Source organism: Mesoplodon mirus (genome assembly GCF_964341445.2).
Source record: "Mesoplodon mirus genome assembly, chromosome: 16".
NCBI classification, from domain to species: Eukaryota; Metazoa; Chordata; class Mammalia; order Artiodactyla; family Ziphiidae; genus Mesoplodon; species Mesoplodon mirus.
Window position 1 is genome coordinate 76,661,791 of NC_138992.1, and position 22,871 is coordinate 76,684,661.

Below are 22,871 nucleotides of genomic sequence, written 5' to 3' on the forward strand. Positions count from 1 at the left end.
TTTTCTATTTTTCTAAGGATTCTTGATCACAACTCTGGCAGCAAAAGTTATTCTCAAATGTTGCTGAGTTTCAGAGTAGTTTTATTCATTTAAAATACAAACTTAGTCTTTCTTTGTATGAAAAATAGACTGCTCACTAAAAATATTCATAAATAATTTTCAATATAATATGCATTTACATGAAAACACATACATTTCTTATGAATACAACTGAGTTATTCATGTTTTGACTCACTGTCCACCGTATGCCACATGAAGGCACGTGTTGGAGATGCTGAATTTGTGAGGAGTGAGTCGGAGAAGGCATTTCAAGCAGGAGAAGTGAGAGCTGTGGAGACTCAACTATACAGGTTTGGAGTGGCTAGATGGCCTTGTCCAGGAAAGGGAGGGGGGACATCACAGGGAAGCAGGCAGGCTCAGAGGAGGAGGGTGTGAACATCACGGAAGGAGCTTAGAGCCCACGGGACCCATGGCTGAACCTCCATGGAGGACTCCCATGGTCAGATTTGCATGGAGTGGGTGGTCCTGTCACACCGTGTAGGGGACCTGGCAGCTGTGAGATGATGTGGGACCGAAATACACATGTGTTAGTGAGAGTGAACATAAAACAGTTAGCTCACGGGATTGATAAAGGCGTTAGAAAGTCTGCGGGTCAGTGATTGCTGCCTTTCACAGAATGTGAGGGAGCAGCCAGACTCCACATTGCTCCTGGGTTTTGGATCCAACTGGATGAATGGCTTAGACGCGGCAGAGGAGAGAAAGCGCACATTTTAGGTGGGAGGTAGTTACTCCGGAGCCAAATATCAGCGGCGTGAAGGCGTGAGAGGTTGTGAGAAACGGGCTGTTTGGCTCGTTGCGATGTGCGTCTGGGGCAGTGGTGAGTCATGAAGGTGGCAGTAAAGCAAAGCTTGATCAAGGAGAGCTTTGCAAACCACGTGGCGGCATTTCCAACTAATCCCGAGTCAGGCAGGGCCGTGGGAACACTGACTCTTTGGAGTGAAAGGATCATATTGTATTTTATGATACAAATATGTTCCCTCTGTAGTGGATAAGAACATGGAAAAACGTAATGAAGGCAGGAGAGAAGCAAGAAGGGTGTCCCAATACTCAGGATGAACATAAGATTGCTCCATGAGAGTGGTTCTCTGCATGTAGAAAAGCACTGACTCAAGCAGGATTTGAAAAATGGGCCATTTTTCTTGATCTGGTTATTAACAATTTGGGGAGATGATTAAGGAAAGGAAAAACTAAAACAACCAAGCAAGCAAGCAAACAAACAAACAAAAAAATCCGCTCGGGTTAATGATTCCAGCAATAGGCTCTGTTTCTCACTGAGTTCAGATCATTTCTGCTCATGATGCTACCTTGGGGCACCATCTCATCACAGCTTTTATGGTTCAGGCTCAAAACCTGAACTGTTTGGTGAGGTTGTACGGAAGCTCTTCCAAACCATCTTGTTACCTATTTTCCAAAGCTGAAATTCACCAATCCGACACAAGCCCCAAACTTTTATTCAACAGAGGCTTTTCCCCACTGTTCTCTTTGTCTGCAGTGCCCGTCTGTCCCGCTTCAGTTAAAATCTGTAAGGTGTTGCAAGTACCTTGATTTTATGCAACTCTCCGACCTCTAATTTCTCTCTGTGTAAAATGAAGGTGGCAACATTTGTCCTGCGTACCTCACATTTTAAAGACTTTTGTAAAGAGAAGTTTTAGGTTTATAGCAACATTGAGGGGAAAGTATAGAGATTTCTCATAGACTTCCTGCCACACACACACACACACACACACACACACACACACACACCCTCTCTGTGATCAACATCTCCCACAAGAGAGTTGCACTTTTGTTATAATTCACGAGCCTACATCGACACGGCATATCACCCAAGGTCCGTAGTTTAGATTAGGGTTTACTCATTGTGTTCCACATTTTATGGGTTTGGGCAAACATGTACTGACATGTATCTGTTACTATAACATAATCCAGAGTATTTTCACTCCCCCAAATATCTCTGCTCCGCCTCTTCGTCTCTCTCCACCTCCCAACCGCTGGCAACCACTGATGTTTTTACTGTCTCCATAGTTTCACCTTTTCCAGAAGGTCATATAGTTGGAATCAGTGTGTAGGGTGTTCAGATTGGCTTCTTTCACTTAGTGACATGCATCTGTGGTTCTCCCATGTCTTTTCATGGCTCAGTAGTCCATTTCTTTTTAGGGCTGAATAATATTCTATGATCTGGGTGCACATAGTTTATTTATCCATGCCCCTATTGAAGGCCATCTTACTTTCAAACATATACAAGGGGACACTGCATGGCTCACAGAGTAGGCGAAATCAACTAGGATCTTAATGTTATTTAGTTGAATATATTTTTTAAATCACAATTGTTCTGGCTCCACATAGAGCGAAGTCCTGGTGGACCTGCTGGCGTGTCTGTGAAGATGGAGGAAAGTCCATCCATTCAGCGACTCCCAGTACATCTGCACAGCACCACCTGTGACAGAGCGATGGAAGAGCCAAGGCAATGGTGCGCCCAACGGGGCCGCTGTGTCTCCTCCTTCCCCTCGGCCACTAAGCACAAGCAGGAGACGCCTTGAGTTTTCTATCCCTTCCCCCATCACACTACGGGTGACATATCCTTACACATTGTTTCCCTTACTTTACCGTCACTATCCTTCTCATAACAAACATTTTTTTCTATCCAATTCACTCCAATAGTTACTCTAGCCAAAGTCACCTTCAGCTTAATCTGTTTCTCAGTCTATTCAGATTTCTATTCTGTAGTTAATACCATCAACCACTTTCTTCTCCTTCATAACCTTCCCACTCTAATACCCTGACACTGCAACGTTCTGTCGTATTTTGATACTTCAGAACTGAAATGAGACATATACTTCTAAATCATTACCATACGATGAACATAAACTGTCTCACCACTGATAAAATAGTGTGATGTTCTAATTCAGGCTACATAATAGTATATGACAGTAACACAACTTTGTTGCCATTAAATACGAGATGTATCACATCATCAGAGTTAAAATTATGGGCCTTGGCCAAACCAACCAGCACATAATATCCTAGGTTTCAAACCAAGCTCAACAATTTTGTATATCCGTCATCTTGCGCCAATAATTTATCTTTTCTTTTTCATCCCCTCACTGTTTCAACTGCCACTGGACCGTGAGCTCCTTCACAGAAAGAAGCAAACACAACACCTCTTACATAGACATTAAATCAGTACTTATTGAGCGAATGCAGGAACAATCTGAACTGCTGTGCAATCCACTCAGAATAGTGCTGTGTTTATAACTGTTTATTACTGTCATATTTACTGAGTGAAATTAATTCAACTGCTAAAAGCTGTTAATGTGTTGAGGTGCCATAAGAGTAAAAATGTCAGGAGTCATCTGGATTCATACAATTTATTTTTTCTCATAAATTGCTTTAGCTAACCATTTTTAAATCATGTAACTACATAAATTTTTTAAAGTGAAAACAAAAGAAAGCAAGCATACACATTAAAAATACCATTAACAGAAATATTTCAAAAGTTCTTAAAGCAGAAGAAAAATAGAAACAAAAGAAAAAAATAAAGAGAAACAGAAAGATTAAAGGTAGGATACATTTGATAACAGCTGAAAATAATAAAATATCTTGAGGAATTTAAGATACATATATAAGTCAAATCTCTCTCTATATATATGCCCAAAGACAAGAAAGAAATAAAGAAATTAGTTAAAGTGTTCTAAGTTTCTAGAATTTTCTGAAAGAGGCAAAATTAATAAATTGCATTAAACACTAATAAATCATGCATGGATGGTGCTATGGTCTCAGTGTTGGTGCCCCACCTCCTATTCATGTTTCGAAATCCTAGTGAGCAACGTGATGGTATTGAGAGGTGGGGCTTTGGGGAGATGTAGAGCCATGGGGGGCGAGTCCTCGTGAACTGGGGTTAGTGATTTATAAAAGAGCTTCCAGAGAGATACCTGACCCTCCCGCCAAGTGAGGACAGAGTGAGAAGACACCAGATATGAACCAAGAAGGGGTGGGGGGGCTTCATCAAAGGACTAGAACATGATCTAGGTGCCTTAATCTAGGACTTCCAGCATCCAGAACTGTGAGAAACAAATTTCTGTTGTTTATTGCTGTTATTATCTGCTGTATTTTGTTATAGCAGCCTGGAAGGACTGAGACATATGGTGTAACGTTTAGGCAATAACTAAAACAAAATAAAAGAATACATATATAACAATACAATAGAGAGAATATTAAAAAATAAAAATTTTTAATTATTTCAAAAAGCAAAAAGTTAAAGAAAATAGAATATAGAAACTAGTGTGTTGAGACAAAGGACTTTTTTCTTGAATATATATAAAACTCTCAAATCTCAACAGTAAAAAAATAAATAAAAATATATAAGCAAAGCCGATTACAAAATGGTCAAAAGACAAAGAGACATTTCACCAAAGAGGATTTTATGTGATAAATAAGCACATGAAAAAATGTTGAACATCACTAGGATATGCAAATTCAGGTCACAGTGATATATCATACCTATATCTTATACCTGTAAGAATGGTAAAATAAAAGACAGCAACAACTCCCAATTCTGGCAAAGATGTAGAGAAACTGATGGCTCATATCCTGCTGGTGGGAATGCAAAACTGTACAGCCACCTACAAAACAATGTGTCTGTTTCTCAATAAACTAAACATGCTGTTATCACACAACCAAGTACTCGAGTTCTTGAACATTTACCTGAAGAAATGAAAATGCACATTCCCACAAAAATCTATACAAAACGTTCATTGCATCTTTATTTAGAATTAACTGGAACAACCCGGATGTCCTTTAAGGGATGAATTTTTAAAATGTGATACATCCATACTATCAGAATGCTATCGGAAATAAAAAGGGATAAACAATTGAAAAATGCAACTACTAGGAAGAGTTACCAAAGAATTATGCTGACTGAGAAAATTCAATCCAATAAAGTTACATAATGTAGGATTCCACTTATACAATGTTCTTAAAATGACAAAATAATTGGAGATGAAGAAGAGAGTAGTGAGTTGTCATGTGATGGGGAAGAGGATGCTGGCATGGTTATAGACAGGCAACAGGAGGGTTCTTGTGGTGACGGAACTCTTCTACCTTGTGCTTGGGTTGGTGGATATGAGAACATGAGCATGTGATATAATTCTATAGAACTAAACATACAGACACACAGACACACACACACACACACTCAGGCATGTGAAATCTGAATGAATGAGTGGTGGATTTTGTCAATGTCAGTTTCCTAAATGGGGTGTTATACTATAATTTTGCAAGATGTTACCATTTGGGAAAATGGGCAAAAAATAAATGTAATCTCTCTCTATTATTTCTACAACTGCATATGAATCTATAATTATCTCAAAACAAAAATTTTAATTATAAAAAACAAGACCTAGAGTGTTGAATAGAAAGCAAATATTAAGATGGCAGATATAATCTCTGATATACCAGTGATTATGTTAAAAGAAACTAGACTAGGGCTCCCCTGGTGGCACAGTGGTTGAGAGTCCGCCTGCCGATGCAGGGGACACGGGTTCGTGCCCCGGTCCAGGAAGATCCCATGTGCCATGGAGCAGCTGGGCCCGTGAGCCATGGCCGCTGAGCCTGCACGTCCGGAGCCTGTGCTCCACAATGGGAGAGGCCACGACAGTGAGAGGCCCGCGTACCGCAAAAAAAAAAGAAAAAAGTAACTAGACTAAATAATCCAATTAAAAGACTAACATTGTTACTTTGAATTTTTTTAAAAAAGAAAAAAGTATATGCGACACAGAAGAGATACATATTATAGCACAGGGCTAAAAAGAGTTGAAAGAAATGGGTAAAAGAATATACAGTGTAGATACCTGATGTAATTCTTGAAGGTAAGAAAAAATTCCAGAGATATAGGACATTTCATAATGAGAAAAGGGTCATCATCCAGAAATTGTAAAAAATCTAAATCTGTTTGTATCCGATAATATATAATTAAATATATAAAGCAAATAATGACACACTTAAAAGGAGAAATACACAAAGCCACCATCATACTGGGAGACTAATGCATTTCTTTCAATATCTGAGACCATAAACAGACAAAAAGATCATTAATGATACAGAGGACCAGAATCCCTAATGAACAAATACAACCTAGTTGAAATATGTAGACACTGAACTAAGGAACATGACACTGCACATTCTTTGAAGTGCATATGGGACACTTGTCAAAATTATTTATATACTAAGGGAAATCAAGTCTCAACAAATATCAAAGGACTGAAACCATTCAGCATGAAATCATACGAGAAAGCAATAACAAAAGAGATAATTTTAAACATCTCAAACTATTTGTAAATTTTGCAGTACACTTGTAAATAGCCCATGGGTCAAAGAAGTAATTGTAACAAAAATTAGGAAACACTATTAAATACATAATAAAAATATCTGACTATCAGTACCGGTGAGCCTCCAATTCCGGGCAAGGGAGAGCAGCCCATTCCTCCCAAGGGCTCCCTAATACAACTAAAGGACCTTGAACATGACCTGAGGGCCAGCACAGGCAGCTCCTGAAAGGTGGAAGGGTAAGGCGACTGCTGGGGGCCGTGGGGCTGAGAGGTGACAGGGGGAGTCAGTCTCCTGAACTTCCCTGTCGCCTCCCATGTAAGGCTCCAGCAGGCAGAGCAGCAGCTGGTCTTGCCCCTGTCCTCCCAGTGCCTGCCTGCTGGTGTTCAAGGGGTCGAGCAGCAAGCTACCCTGCCCATCCCCACCCGCGTGAAGCAAGCAGCTCTCCAAGCGCCCCCCTCCCCGTCCCGGTAGCGTGAGGTCCAGCGGGGAACTGAGCCTCCATACCCGCCTGCAGCCGATAGACTGAGTGAGGCGGCCCGAGATGGAGCTGCTCAGCCCTCTGCCCCTTCTCATGCTGACCGCTCTGGCCCAGCAGGACCTCAGGCTCCAACCCACCCGCCATCCCCAAGGTGGGGTGAGGTGGTGGGAGCCAGCTGACTGCCCTCAGTGCCCCCTCCATCCCCTATCCTCCGTCAGTCGAGCTCCGTGGAGAGCTGAGCATTCACCGCTGCCCGGCAGCGATAAAGCACTGGCCACTGGCCCCTGCTGCCCACCCTCCCTGGTGGCAGCAGAGCCGACCCAGCCACTGAGCTGACCCCCGACTCAGAGGCAACAGGGTGATGGAGCTGGTACCTGACCGTCACCAGGGCTCACTCAGCAGGGCTGAGAACTGAGCCAAACCTATGCCTCGAGCACCTGCAGTGAGGTGTGTTTTACTACATTATGCTATTCTTCTGCGGGTCTTCCTACTTTTAGAAACCTGAAGGTAAGACCCATAAGGCATGTCATGTTACAAGTTTCACTCCAGGTCTCAATTTCAATCAACAGACGAGCGGAGGCCGCTGACATGAACTCACCGACTCAGGTCTGTCCCGGGCACGTACTGGGAGAACCGGGAGTGCAGCAGAGGGATGAGCCTGAGGTCACACCACCGCTTCTCCCACCTCAGGCCCGGGGACGCGGGCCACGAAGAGCAGGACAGCGTGTCCTGAAAAGAAAACAAATGTTCAGCAGCGCTGTTTTGTTTCTGTGTTTTCAGTGTTGATGTCCCACCCTTGTCATTTGAGGGATATTTTACCCTTACATAATCAAAAGACATTTATAGAATACCACAAGAAATCCCTGTTCATTGGCAATAAAGTTATATTTGTTAATTTCATGGTTAATGGAATTCTATAAGAAAGTGAGGAGGGAATCACTGAGATTAAGAATTGTAGTGAAAACATGAACAACGGGCAGAGGAGAAGGAAGAAGATATAAAGTAGCAACGACTGAATTCATTCAAGAATGAGAAAGATGGAGCAGAACTAATTACAGTGAACTAGCAGGTGACAAAAATCAAGTAAGTTCAATCAGCAAATATTTTCTATCTGCTAAAGCACTAAACATTGTTAGAAGGGCTTTTGATTCATCACTTACTTAAAAATATTTTTGAGTAGAATGAATATTCCTATAAAACAACCCTCAAACACTACTCAAGGAAATCTTTGTCCATTGTTTTAATTTCATGTTTATGTCAATAAAATGTTTGTATTTTCTTATATTGTTTTAATGTTAAGACAACTGCTACTGGTTTAAAATTACATATATTTTAAGTTTCATAGAAAGCTTAAGTTTTTTTCCTTATGTATACAAAAGACATATCTTTGAATAACATTTGAGTTTTTCAGCTGACGTTGATCCATGTTTCTTTCATTGGATCAGCTTCCCTGTTAAGATTTTTCCTGGCACCAGCACAGGAATGATATGGACATGTAGTCGGCCTGGGCTGTACAAGCCAAGCCTCCATCTGATCAGAGAACTGCTGACACGGACGGATTTCTCTCTAGGCTATAGATTCTGTAATTTTTGAGTGATGATGCTAGAAGGAGATTCTATTTTAGTCTAAATGTTGAACCTCTGTGAGTCTAGATATTATTAACTTTTCTTTCGGGTATTAACTTCTTCAAAATTGCTTATTTGGGGGGAGGGGGAAACTTCCATTATTTTCACTAGAGGTTGAGAGTTCTCTGGCATCAGGTTAATTGTCAACCATCGTGCCAATGAAAGTCTACGAAATCCTTCGAGCATTTTAGAGCACCCGGGAAGGCCTGGCTGACAAGAGTGAGGGGCTCCACTGGTGACAGGTCTCCGGGACACACAGACTTTGGTGCAAGATGGCTGCTTTCAGTGCTTCTGTGGTGACTGAAAGGCACAGACTCAGGTTTCCCAAGAATCGTTTCCTTTCTCCTGGCCCTCACGTCAGATGTCACAGATGGTTGGCATGTGAGGGCTGAGGCTCCCCATAAGAATTAGACCCTCTGGGTTCAAAACCCCGATTTCCCAACTGATGAGTCCTGGGGCAAGTTACGTAGCTCTTCTGTGCCACACCTCACCCATCTCCAAAGACAAGACTGTCACCAAAGGAAAACCTAAAGGTTTTTAGAAGCAGTAAATTATTGCTTCCCGTCTTTTCTGCATGAGGGCACTTGAAACCACAATCCTGTGTGACACCCTGGGGTAAATGGGTGCAGTTTCTGTGGCCAGGCCAGACATGACCGAGCAGCTCCGTCACTAAGCTCACAGCAGCGCACGGCTGAAACCTGCTCCCGGGCCCCGTGCTCGAGGCCCACGCCTGAGAGGTTGCACAGTCAGGCATCTACCCGAGGCTCCCAGCCGGCCAGCAACAGGGCCAGGATTCACTCCAACCTACGTCTCTCTGACACCACAGCACAACATTTAACTTTCATAATCAGAGCTGAAACCATGGAAAGAATGACTCAGATGTCTGTCTTGATTATTTCACAGTTTTGCAACGTAACTTTAGGCAAATTATTTGTTTTCTGTCGTTCATGAGAAGCACAAAGATCCTCTCACTTCATTGTTCCCTGAACAGATAGAAAATGTAAAAGAACATAAAAGACACAGGTAATGGAATACCTGTGACAGGTAATGGAATAGGACCATTCCAGAGGTAATGGAATACCTGAGAAAGACAGTCACCAATAGGTGAGGATGATAAGTTTTACAAATCACATTTTATAGACTTCATGGATCAGCAGATGTAAAAACACATGTGGTCTTTGACATGTCCTGATGCAGCACCCTGACTGGATGTCTTTATGTACCAAAGTTGTAAACATGTCACTTTCTTTTATGTTTCTTTCTTATAAAAAATAAGAGATAAGTCCCACTTCAGCTACTGAACTAATCAGGGTTAATGTATTTCATTTTACAGATCTGTTATTTACAGTGGAATATCTGGTATCTTTTGAAAATTATTTATCCTTATTATTTATTTTAATTCCAATAGTAGAATATAAATTTGCTTTCTAGTCTTGTTGTGTAACAGCAGTCTTGGAGTTATTTTTAATTGTATATAAAATGATCTAAAAACACAAGAATTTTTATGGCTTTAAGGCCCATAACTATTTTTCAAGAGCTTTATTCTTCAGTGTCAAGAATGTTGTTTCCTATAATATTAATAGTGTGAATGGGAAAAGTAGCATTTACAGAGTCTTTACCTTAAAATAAACTCTCTTCTCAAAATGTAACACATTTCAAGGTATATTGCCATACAATAACCTCAAGAGCAATTATCAGGCCAAAATAGAATAGCATACACGGCAGAACGCTGATCCAAATCTTGCTAAGGATGTGGCATAAACGTATTCATTAAAGGTATATATTTAAGAAAAACGTTTCTCTGAATCTGGTTAGCTGGTTATCTGAATTTGTCTCCTCGTGAGCACAAAGCGAATTCTTTCTTCGCTTTGGCCAGCAAACGGGGAGAATCTTGTATATGCTAAAATTAGTGATCTCAGGCCCTTAGAAGGACTAGACTACGTTTTTATGTAAGAAAGTGGAGTGATGTTAATATATATATTATAAGGTGTTATTTTCTCATATGTGTAAAATGCTGCCTTAAAATATACACAGGATGTTTGAGGGCACTCAAATGGCACCTGCTTATGCAAAATTTTCTTCAGAGGATAATTAAGGCACAGGAACTAAAAACAGAGTCCCCGGGCCTGGGACAGAGGTGAGGACACAGACACAGCAGAGGACCGAGTGCTTCGCTCACGGACCCCGTCTCTGCGATCTGCACACTTTTTGTGGAACGTGCCTCCTGGGGCCCAGGTGCCTCATTATTTAACAATGGGTCATGAGGAGACACGCTCTGACTGCCCCTCATTTCATGAACCTCTGAGTAGACACGTCCTCCACCCCCTCAACCGGATGCTGACTCTGCGTGACCCACTCAGGTCTGATTCCCAGGCGGGCTCACGTTTGGTCTGAAGTCCCCCATTTTTGTTGATTTCTGTAAGTCAGATGTTCATGGACTCTAGCAGCCCTTTTCTCTGGTATTAGAATGCTAACGTCCATTGTAATTTTCCTGCTTACATGACAGTTACTTTTATAGATCTGGATTTTAAACTTTTTGGGGTCAGGAACCATAATGGACATTTTCCCATGGCATCGTGAAGAGGGTTTTCTTGGAGTAAGTTCTCAGCAAATATCCAATTAACTTAAATGCAATTACTGTCTTTATTTTTATTACACTTTGATTTATATATGTCTTGATTCTTATTCTCTAAAACATCATAAGTGCCATTAATTTCCTTACACTTAAAGATCTTTAGCAATGTCAAATAATGTTTAATCCTAATGCTAAAAATGGAAATAAAATATGCCTCTTGAAAAGGGAACGACACAACTCAGTAAGAACAATTTATGATGATAGGTTTTTTGAAAAGTTTGCAGCTGGATTTGTTTGGAACAGCCATGTTACAGAGCTGCTGAGTAGTTTCTGTACTCTCATTATGCCTTTGTAAAGGAAGACATTATATCAAGCAACCACATAGAGGCACAAGTCATGTAACCAAGTCTGTAGATGCTGTTGTGTACATCAGTGGAATGAGTTAAAAACAGACCAGAATGGCTCCTACCCACAGACCTTCCTGTCCACTTGTTATTACATAGGCGTCTAAGGGTACAGGGCCAAGAACTAGAATAAAAATATTCCTAGGCACCTTTGTCCCCACTCCGCAGTAAATGGCAGAGCTGAGATGGGGACTCTTGTGTGAGTGACATGGGTGGGGAAAGCTCTCAGGAGAAAGTGGATGAGGAGGGAACACCTGGCTATATGTGGGCTCCTGAGGGTGGGTGGCCACCGTGTCACCTGCCAAGGCCGGGGAGGCTGCCTCTGTGGCCCATCTCTGCGTCCTCGGCTGCAGCCATACCGATTCCAGGCAGAGACTCCTATAAGAGGGGCAGTGACGCTCATAGCAGTGGGGCTCAGGGCACTGCCCAGCACAAAGGCCTGGAAAGACATCAAAGGCCTCAAGAGCATCTCCACTGGAAGGGACGGAGGTGAGCAGAGCAATTACTGAAGCAAGAGGCAAAGACTGGGCTGGAGGTTGTAAGAGCCTTGAGGAGGGAGCTGACGGGAGCACAGGACGTGTATATTCGTTCTCTCATCAGGAAATTAAGGCACTCACATCTTGCCATCTTCTGAAGATCCTGCATTTTAAGTATTAACTATTGTGTGACAGTTATTTCTCTGGTAACAAAAGTAAAAGAGGAGGGCAGTGAAGTACACCCAGATGGGGTTGGTTTATACTTGTAGAGATAACCTTTGGTGTTGCCAAGGGTTCCTCTTTCAAAGCAAAAAATCAAACAAATGAAAATGACGTGGAGGCCTGTGGGACTCAGCTGAGATTACTGCTGTGCAGTCCTGCACAGTGAGGGCCACGGAGACCTGCAGATGTCCACAGGAGGACTCTGGAGTAAAATGCCACAATGAGCTCAAGAATTTCCAATGGACGGTGAATCACACAGGTTAGGGGAAGCTCCACATCACATACATCCTAATACACGGAACAGAAAGATAAAATTCTACATAAAGTGAGCTCTGCTTCTCTTCATGTTTGTGAGCACAGGGGAAATTGTTAGTCTCACATTTAACCACAGGGCATCGTTTTGTCTTTAGAAGGTGTACATGTTTTGAAGGGTGAAATACAAGGAGTTTCAAAATATTTATAAAAGAAAAAAAACCTGTTTACTCCAAAGTACAGGTGGAAAATAAAAATGGACACTTTATAAAACAAACATGCCAAATTTATCAATTATTAAATACATGTATAGTTTAATATTCCTCACATTTTACACAATGTGTAGGTTAGATTTTCTCCCTTTACATTGATTCCCTGGTGTGCATGAAGATTGCTAAGCAATCTTAATATATGGCAAATTAAATTATATAGCTACTTTTAGCTAAATAATTTCAAAAGAAAAATGACAAAAATTGTGTCAAATTATTTAGAACATGAAATTACATATAACATGCAATGTTATAAAATGATTGTATGATTTTACACATGACCTCTTGAAGTCATCTCTGTAGCTTACAAAGGGCTTAATACAGACCTGAGAGGGGAAAAAATAACAGACCTACTTATTTTTCTCCTCCCTGAATTATCATAATTCTCAAAAAATAAAGCAGCCGAGGATTTCAACTATATCAGAGAAACTGGGTCCTAGACCAGCTTGTACAAACTCTATCTAACTACATATATTTTTCTTGGGTGCCCTCCTCATTAATGGGGACTGTGCCCTGGGCCTCTTACTGTGTTGTTGGGATGATAGTTGAGGTGTAAGCCACTGTCGCAGAGGGGAGAGGAGGTGCCACTGCTCTGGTCACTCGGTGCACCTGCGGGAAGAGTCACAGCATCGTTGGTTAGAAGCCCACTTGTTCTACACGGACACCTTCTACAGTGCATACTTCAGTACACTCAGTGTTATCAGGTAAGCCAGGTAGTAAAATAAATCTGTATTTCACTTATATCAAAGCCAGATTTTTACAAGTAAACAAAAAAAAAATTAAAACCTAAAGTGGCCCCAAAAGAGACTTGCAAATATTTATCTTTTGGCAGTTTGTTAGCAAGTTGATTACACATCTATCTTGTGACTCAGCAATTCCACTCCTAGATACTTATAGTAGTGACATAAAATACTATGACTTCCCGAAGGCTTGTATGAGAATGTTTATAGCAGCTTTATTTACAATAGCAAAATACCAGAAACAGTTCTGCTGTCTATCAGCAGGAGAATGCATTACCAAATTTTACTATACTCATATAGTAGAATACTATACAGCAATGTAAATAAATAAACTCCTGAAATATGTAACACGAGATGGTTCATAATGAAAGAAGCAGAAGTAAAAGAGTAAATACAGTTTGACTACATTAATACTTGATGACAAGAAATTAAGTCAGTAGTTGTTTCTGGGAATGTTATTTACTGGAAGAGGCACAGCAGAACCGTTCTGTGATCTAAAGGGATGTGGATTAAGCAAATGTGAGCATTTGTCAGAGCTGATCCCACTGAGCATTGAAGATTTTTGCATTTCATTTCATGTAAACTATGCTCCAGTTAAAAATAATTCTTCTTTGATTTTAACAAAAACTATAAGATAATATGCATTTCATTTCATAATATGAAAATAGATACAGAAGTTTTTAAGTAGCTCTTATGAAAATTATTACATTTCCACATAGACTGGGGCTTCCTGCAATCTCCCTATTCTCATCAGGACAAATTAAGTGTAACTGCTTATTTAGTAAGTTCAGTAGCCAAATAAGAGAATATTATTTTCTACTTAGAGAATATATATTCATCAAACAATATGAATGAAATTTTAATAGAGATGCAAAATGTATATGTTTGATATGACATTTATTTTTAAAGTAAATAATATTTCCCCAATTACAGGTTGGAAAATAACTAAATGTGAATACATTCTGAAACACAAACAACAGCTGTTCCCTTTGGAGAAGGGTTAACTGAATGCTTTGTGTTATTAAAGAAAAATGTTTGTGTTCAGGCAGAAATCCCAACTTTAAAAAGAAATTACTCATTACTGCCAGGAAATAATGGTTTAGAAAGTAAATATGACATAAGCACTTTACCTATTCTTCATAAATGCTTACATGCACAATCTTCGTTCAGTGGGAGTTTGAGGAAAGCAGGTGCTCTTTTAAAAAATGAGACCGTCAGGGTCACTTCTTCTCCGGCATTCCGAAGAACCTGAACCTAACATAAAACGTAATAAAAATGATACCGTTATCAGTACGCTGGCAAAAATTTTTGTACGATTGAAAACCCTTGAAATAATGGGTTGTCTTTTCCACGTCTCACATTTTTCCCTGGTGGTCAGAAACATTTTATGGCAGATGGAGGGGATGAAGGATCTAACACTGCAGGAATGCAGCCGTCCACATCCTTCCTCTTCCCATCATCCTGCGGTCCCTGTTCACTCAGATGTCATCATCTTCCACTCACATTTATCAAGGCTCTCATGAGTTTATGGTCTATGTTAGGTCTACAGAAAGATGTAGTGCTCGAACCACTAGATTTATTAATTTACTAAATATTTATTGAGCATCCATGATGCACTATTTGGAGATCTATGAATAAATTACCCTTCAGATTTGACCAGGGTGCTAATTCTAATTAAAGTTGTTCCAATTCACTCAAACACTTTTGCAAAAAATAAATGGTTATTATTTTCCCACTATATCATTGTATATATTTTTCTTTTCCTTTCCCTGAAAATTTAGAATAATGATGGAGACAGCTATTATCAATAACTCTCAACTCTCTAAATTATAGAATTACTAGGTCTATTTCTACCAGTTAAATAATGATAATTTCTCAAAATATTATACCAAGACAAATGTAAGCAATATTAAAAGAAGTTCAGAAAGCTGAGGATTACTTATAGCAAACATACCTGGAAAAGATATACGTATACATATAATTTAAAAACTCACATAAACTAAGAGAAGAATTAAGAATAATTAGTGAAGAAGCAATTAATAAACATGGGAACATAATTTATTAAACATATAGAAAAATGCTCACCATAAAGTCATTAAAGAATTGACTATCAAAATGGTTTAGAATGACTTCTGGTCCCTACAAGATGGCATTAAGTTATCTCTCCCAAACAAGTACAACTAAAACACTGAAAAAAGTGCCAGAGACAACCAAGTAGAACTCTGAAAGGTAGAAAGAAAAAAAACCGATTAGGGCCCCCAGGCCTGGAGGAAGAGCACAGAGGGGGGATGTCTTAAACGCTCTTTCCCAACAGAGGGGTGGTCCACCCACTGCTAGGTGAAGCATCCCTTTATCCATTTAGTGGCAGCAGGGACCCGACCTGGGGAAGCCCCTTCCCCTCCTCTAGTGCCATCAGGGGACGGGGTGGCAGGTGGGGGAAACTGATGATGCAGATGAATCAATCAGACCCAACTAGCACCAAAATCGTTCTAAATGTCGTATTGTCAGTGGAACCACAGCCCACAGAATTAGGCGAGGACCTGTGTGCTAAACAGTGACTTCTTGCTAAAAAGAAAAATAAGTAAATAAGAACCAGAGACTCTTAACAAATAAGCAAAATGGCCAGGATTAAAATAATATGTCACACTAAGACCCAGGGAAATCATCATTTGAATAAGGAAAGATAATCAAGTAACACAAACTAGATGAATTACATACTGGAATCATCTGGCAAGGGTTTTAAAGCCACCTTAAAAATATTTCAGCAAGAAATTAAAAATTATCTTGAGCCAAATGAAAAATTACAATATCTCAGGAAAGAAATACAAATTATAAAAAGGAAATGAAATTATAGAACTAAAAAGTACAATAACATAAATAACCTTGCTGGATTAGCCCGGTGATAGAGTGACAGGAGACAGAATCAGTAAACTTGGGGACAGAACCATAAAATTAGCCCAATGTGAGCAACAGAGCAGATACAGACACACACATGGAAACAATATACTTTATCACGTTAGAAGTAGAACATTTTAAAAATGAAGAAATTATATAGTCATTTAAATAGATACAAAGAAGCATTTGATTACATTCATTTGATAAAAGCTCATAGAAAACTGAGTGTACAAAGGAGTATCCTTCATATTATAAAGAGTATACACAAAAATGTGTGAGAAGCATCATAGCATTAACCATGAATTATTGAAACATTTGTCTTTGAGATCAGAAATGAGGCAAGAATGTCCACCAATTTCATTTCTACTTAATTTTTCTTCAGATCTTACTGTAATAAGGCAAGAAAAGAGCTAATAAAAATCATAAAAATGGAAAGAAGAAATGAAACTGACATTATTCAGAGGTAATGTGATTTTGAACACAGAAAATCCTTAAGAGCCTATGGACACTATTACATGAGACATTACCAGGTGAGTTATTAAGTGAGTTTAGTATGGAATAGCATAGATACAAAGTAATATACAAAGATCAACTGGCTTTAATTTAATTTCAACAAATACAACATTGTTAAATAAATGAGGGAGATGCTATGTCATGCATCCCCAGACATAACACTGTGAGGAAATCATTTCTCTCCTGCTTTTCCATATTCAAGACAATCCCATGCAAAGTCCCCATTTTTTCTTTAGTTTTTAGCTTAGTATGAATTTATGAACTTGGCTTGTTTCCAAGTGACATTTAATATTTATATAATCATTATTATGTAAGTGCACTGGGAGTGTGTTAGTGAAATACATGGGAGAGTGGAATGCAATGGCTAAATACTCACATTCTATCATAAGCGTGCAATAGATAATGCCTAGCGTTAAATAAAAAATAACATTACAAGCATCTCAGGTGTAAATAAGAGAATAAAGTAGAAATGTATAAGTTAAATATAGTTACCTCAGAAATAGGCAATGGGCAACTGCTTTTCTTTTAAAGCTTTACATTTATATACTTCAATCTTGAAGTTTTGGTCAAGTGTAACTGAGAAAAATAAAAACTTTTTAAAAATTATAAAATCTTACCCTAGAGAGAGAACTTTATTTTACTTTGTTTTTAATAAAAGGCTAATTATGGGTATCTTTCTGGATAAGCATAACTTCAAGTCCTTGACACATGCACATTTCTTAATGCAGAAATATCTATCTTTTCAGTGACCAGGATTAACATAATGTGTTTTTAATTTTTTTTCAAGCTTCCTACTATGCCTTGGATGCATATTTCATTGGCCTGACACTGTCAGGTTGGAAAATATAGGTTCCACATCATGAATAATGATGAATGTCATCTTCCTGAAAAATCAGAAATCAGCACCAATCCAACTGTCTTCTTCATGTTCATTCACATTTTATGATTCAAATCAAATGTGCATTTTAATCAGATAATGTATCAGCACAGTTATTCTCTCATATTGTCTTGGGTGAGTACGTGAGCAAAGGGACAGAGATTGGTAAAAAAATGGCAATCAGTAAAAACAGAAAAGGGAAGTGGAATTAAAGGAGATGTTTGTAGGTTGACTCTGTTAAACCAGGACAAGCTAACAGCTCAGTCTGTAAACTGGACGTTCTTAAGCTCCATTCGTCTGTTAGAAGGGAAATTTCATAAAATCCTTTTGTGGTCTCTGTCCTTCCTCCATCCTGTTGGGGGCCATCCTATCTTCTATGAGACTCTAAAAAGGAATTTAGCTGTCTGCCACTGCTTTGCTATGAAGTCAAAGTGCTCATAGCTGGGGATTATTTTATATTTTCATTTTTAAAGAATTTATTTTTGTAGGGTAGTCTTAGGTTCATAGCAAAATCGAAGGGAAAGTACAGAGATTTCCCCTAGACCCCCTGTCCCACAGATGCACAGTCTCCCCGATGATGAACATGCCCCCGCTGAGTGGGACCTTTGTTACAACTTACGAACCTACATTGACACGGCAACATCACCCAGAGTGCACAGACTACGTTAGGCTTCACTCTTGGTGCTGAGCATTCTGTGCGTTCGAACATGTATCCACCAGCAACGAATCATACAGAGTATTTTCGCTAAGTGCTAAAATCCTCTATGCTCTGCCTACTCACCCCTCTTCCACTCCAACCTTGGCTATTGTTTGTAACTGATGAAAATAGAGACTTCTGTTTTGCCTGGACCTGCTTGAAGCACACATTAGGAAACACACACACACACACACACACACTCACATCTTCAGTGGCAAACAAGCACTGAGACAGCCTGTGAAGATCTCAGCTCTTAGCCCAGCATGATGTGAGAACAGCCAGACAAGATTCAGATCTCCAGAGAGGAAGATAAGCATTGCAACTCAATGACGGCCGTGTTCTGACGGCCGTGTTGCAAAGCAGTTACCTAGAATTTCACTTTGACTTTGGACTCGTCCCTCTTGACATGTTACCTGCAGTAAATAATTTCCTTAAAGTCTTGACCTCTGGCAGAAAAGGAAATTGAACGTGACTTTGAGGAATGATTTTAAACAAACTGTTTTTCAGACAAACCAACTACACTAACACTAGATAATATATAAAGCTTTACTATTCATGTTGAGATGGTGCTCACCTGTGAACACTGAGTAAACAAAGCATTTCATTGTGTAATCATTTTTTATTCATATTAATTGTGGGGAAGAAAGAATTTACTTATTCCCTATATTATTACAGCATAAGAGTTTGAGATGAAACTGCAATTGTAAGGCTTTCCTGTATGGGGTTGGGTCCTCTGGCCCCTGTCACTCTACATTCACGGTTAGGTTTTCGGAGGAATCTGTGGAGCGTTGGAGGCAGGGGCACATGACCCCCTCTGTGGTGTGGGGACAGGGGTACACTTTCACACCTACAGATGGCAGGTGGGGCAGATGGTGACAGTTTTCAGGGCAGGAGACAGGGCCTTCGTGAGAGAGAGACGTCCAATCAAGGACAGAGTCTGTAATGTCCACAAGCCCTGGTGCTGTTGGTTGGATAGTGAATCAAGTGTAACAGCAGAAATTATCCAGCTGGAAAATAAGGTATAGAACTGTACCTAGGAAAATCACATCACCATTGGAAGTAGTGGGTGAATCAATTGTGAGAAATCAAGTATCATGTAGAATTTGGAGGAATCGATGCAAAATAAGAAAGGAATTGGGGATAATTTAGACATTCTCACCTTGAATTGCTATCACCAAGTGACACAGAACTGTGCTGGAAAAGCTAAAAATAGATGGAAGAAGGGATGAGGATTAGGATTGTTGTGGACATTACAGCTGGAGAAAGGCAACGTGACATTCCCATTTCACACATTCATTCATTTCACCACCCTTCCTGCATTTTAATTTGTGAAAAACATTCCATGTACATAAATAAGTACAGTAGGATCCTTTACACAGGCACTTCAAGTCTGAATGTTATGTTGTTGTAAAATAAAAAGTCACAGGAAAAATGTATACATAGGTGTATGTTTAAAAAAGAACTACCAAATATTTAATACTCCTGAATTCCTAAAGTTTCAGCTTAAAGTAGTATTCAAGTATGCAGTAATTTTTCAATTTTGGTAAATATTACAAATAAGAATGAAGGTTGGCTGAATAACAAATGTCAGCTCTAATAATCAGGATATAGTAATGATAATATATCAATGAATTTCAACATGGAAGAGAACCATTTACTTTCATGAGGCAAGATTATGTAGAACACGTGATCCATGTTTACTGTAATACTTAAAGCTATGACTAAAGATCCCATTACTTTCAAAGACCTCATTAAAATAAGATTCTATGTAATAAAAGTGGGTGAAATGTCACATTCTAGATAAGGTGAACTTTAACTCAACAAGCAGAATGCATTGTTAGCTAGTGCACAGACTATAGTAACACTATTTCAGCAGTTTCTAAAATTCCGAGATGATTTCTTCAATGATACAAGTAATATTTTACTGTATTTTGTTATTGCTGTGTGCCAACTGACTAGTTTTATGTTCTATTAGGCAGGTTAAATTAAATTCTTAAATAGGTAAAAAGTTTACTTTTAAAAAGACATCAGGACCAGATGGGTTCAAAACTAAGTTTTACCTAATTCTTTGAGAAGTAATTATTCCAGCATAAAATTATTGAAGTTAATTCATGTTATTAAATCAAACTAGAATGAAAATTAATATGAAATATTATGAAGAGAAAACGTAACCATTATTAATATGAATATAGATGTTATCATTCTGAACACACTATTAGCATATAGACTCCAACAAGTGACAAAAGAAATTGAACTATGACTGGATAGGTTTTATTTCAAAACAGCAAACCTGGATAAATATCAGATGTTATTATCGAAGTAATTACTTTCATCTAGTTAAATATACATATATTATCTATTGATACATAGATCTATTGATATATAGAGAGATGATAGAGACAGAGAGATAGGTAGATTTTTCCCCTCCCTTAGAGATTCTGAGAGGACATTTGGTCAAACTGAGCTGCAATTCCTAATAAAAACTCTAAGAAAAACAGGAATAGAAGAAAACCTTATGATGCTTCTTGAATATGCCTGGCTGTTACCTGAGCCCAGCATGGTCATTCCCTAAATACTTGTGTGGCTTACACCCTTACCTCCTTCTACTCTTTGCTCAAAAGTCACCCCAATGAGTCCTACATTCATCAACCTTTTACAAATGATAGCTCTCCACATACCTCTGTCTTTGTTCACCTGCACTACCTATCATTTCAGAGCCTGTCGGCACCTTCCTACCCACTTGTGTGGTGCTGACACACTGTGTCTAATATGCTGTCACTTGTCTCTGCCCCATGAAGCTGGGTTCCACACCAAGGCAGCAAGCTGTATCTTGTTCTCAGATGGAGACAAAGAGCCTAAGGTGGCACCTGGCTCATAAAAAGCCTTCATTAAATATTTTTGAATGAATAAAATTAATAAAGTCAATTTTAAAAAGCAGTAAAAATTATCCTAAATGTTAAAACAAGGAACCCATATCAATCAAAATCAGGTACTGGATAAAGATGTCCATTAGTTTTCAAAAATATTGATGAGTTTTACTTATAAAGTAAAATAAGAAAATGGAATTAATTTCATAACTATTAAGAAAATACAATTATTTTTTATTAAAAATATAATTGCAGACTCCAAGTATACACCATTAATATGCTAGCTGGAATTTAAAAGATAATGTAGCTTCACATAAGATTACTGTAACATAAAAATACCCTTTTTCCTATGATAGCAATAAACACCAGGAAAATTATTAAAAATCTGGGGGAGAATCTTATAAAACCTTTAGAAATTTAACTAATTGTCATAGATTGCTTTAAAGAAATTGTAAATTCTTATTGAAGGACAGAAAATAAAATCTAAGCTCTTAACAACGATATGCCATACACTTGGTGAAGTTTTCAATAAAGACAAACTAAGTCAAAAGAAAGTTTTAAAATGTCCCCCAGAACATGAGAAATACTTTAAAAAGAAGAGTAGTAGGAATTGGGAGAAGTTATCAATCCCTGAATATGCTGTTAAATCCTACAATCTAATCAATGTATTAATATTCAAATAGACAAATTCATCAGTAGAAATGGATAAAACCTCCAAAATAGATCTTAATGTATTTGAACTTGTAATACATGATAGAGGGTCTTTTTTTCTTAAACCTAGCGTTAAAAGTACTGGTATCATAAATGGTGCAAGCACAGCTGGGGATACACTAATGATAAATATGAATGGATTAAATAGTTAAGTGTTAATAATACTACCAGAATAATGTTGTAAGAAAGTGTATAAAGGACTCTGTGTACTCTTTACTGGACAAAAACAGGAAGAATAATAAGCTTGAATCTTGCATCTCACTGAATGTAGATTATTCTTTAAACCACAGGAACAAAACCAGACCAACAGGCTAACAGCTGGCTGAACAGAGCAGGGGTCCCTCCTCCTGTCTGGACCTTCTCCATCACTCTCAGCCAACGGACACACTCAATGGCTCTTTAAACACCACATAGTCAGACATGACAATGACACGTGACACAACATTGTTAAAATATCCCAACAATAATTCATTTTGACAATATTCTCTCTCCCGAATATTGGGCCATGTTGTCTAAGAAATTATTTTGATTTGTTAATTCGTTTTTGCTAAAAGTCTTACATTCAGTTGTATGATTCACGTTGATATAAATGAATAATGTGTTACCATGTGTGCCAGCTACAGTGCAGCCTTCAGTTTATAAAGTAAAGCCTGTGATGAGAACAAGGCAAAAGTTATTAGCTTTTATTTTACGAATGAGAATTTGAAAATATTCAAAAGTGAAGTGACCTGCTCAAGCATAACATCTGATATGTGACAGACTGAGAAGTAAAACTACATGAGTAAGTGAGTTCCCCCTTCTTCCCACTGGGCCACTGCCCAGAAAGGTTAATGGTAAAGCTTAAACAATTCCTTAGGAAGCAGTTCTGACTCTCACTGAGACCTGG

General features: G+C 38.8%; 1 protein-coding gene across 1 annotated transcript in view; it reads right to left on the minus strand.

Annotated features, from left to right (window-relative positions):
* Positions 1–22,871, minus strand: part of SNTG1 (syntrophin gamma 1) — a 397,584-nt gene that overhangs the window by 100,853 nt on the left and 273,860 nt on the right. The window contains exons 9-11 of the mRNA XM_082601780.1: positions 14,577–14,679; positions 13,212–13,294; positions 7,461–7,591 (exon numbers count right to left, since the gene is read on the minus strand). Of these exons, the coding sequence (XP_082457906.1) occupies positions 7,461–7,591; positions 13,212–13,294; positions 14,577–14,679 (317 nt within the window). The remainder of the gene's footprint in view (positions 1–7,460; positions 7,592–13,211; positions 13,295–14,576; positions 14,680–22,871) is intronic.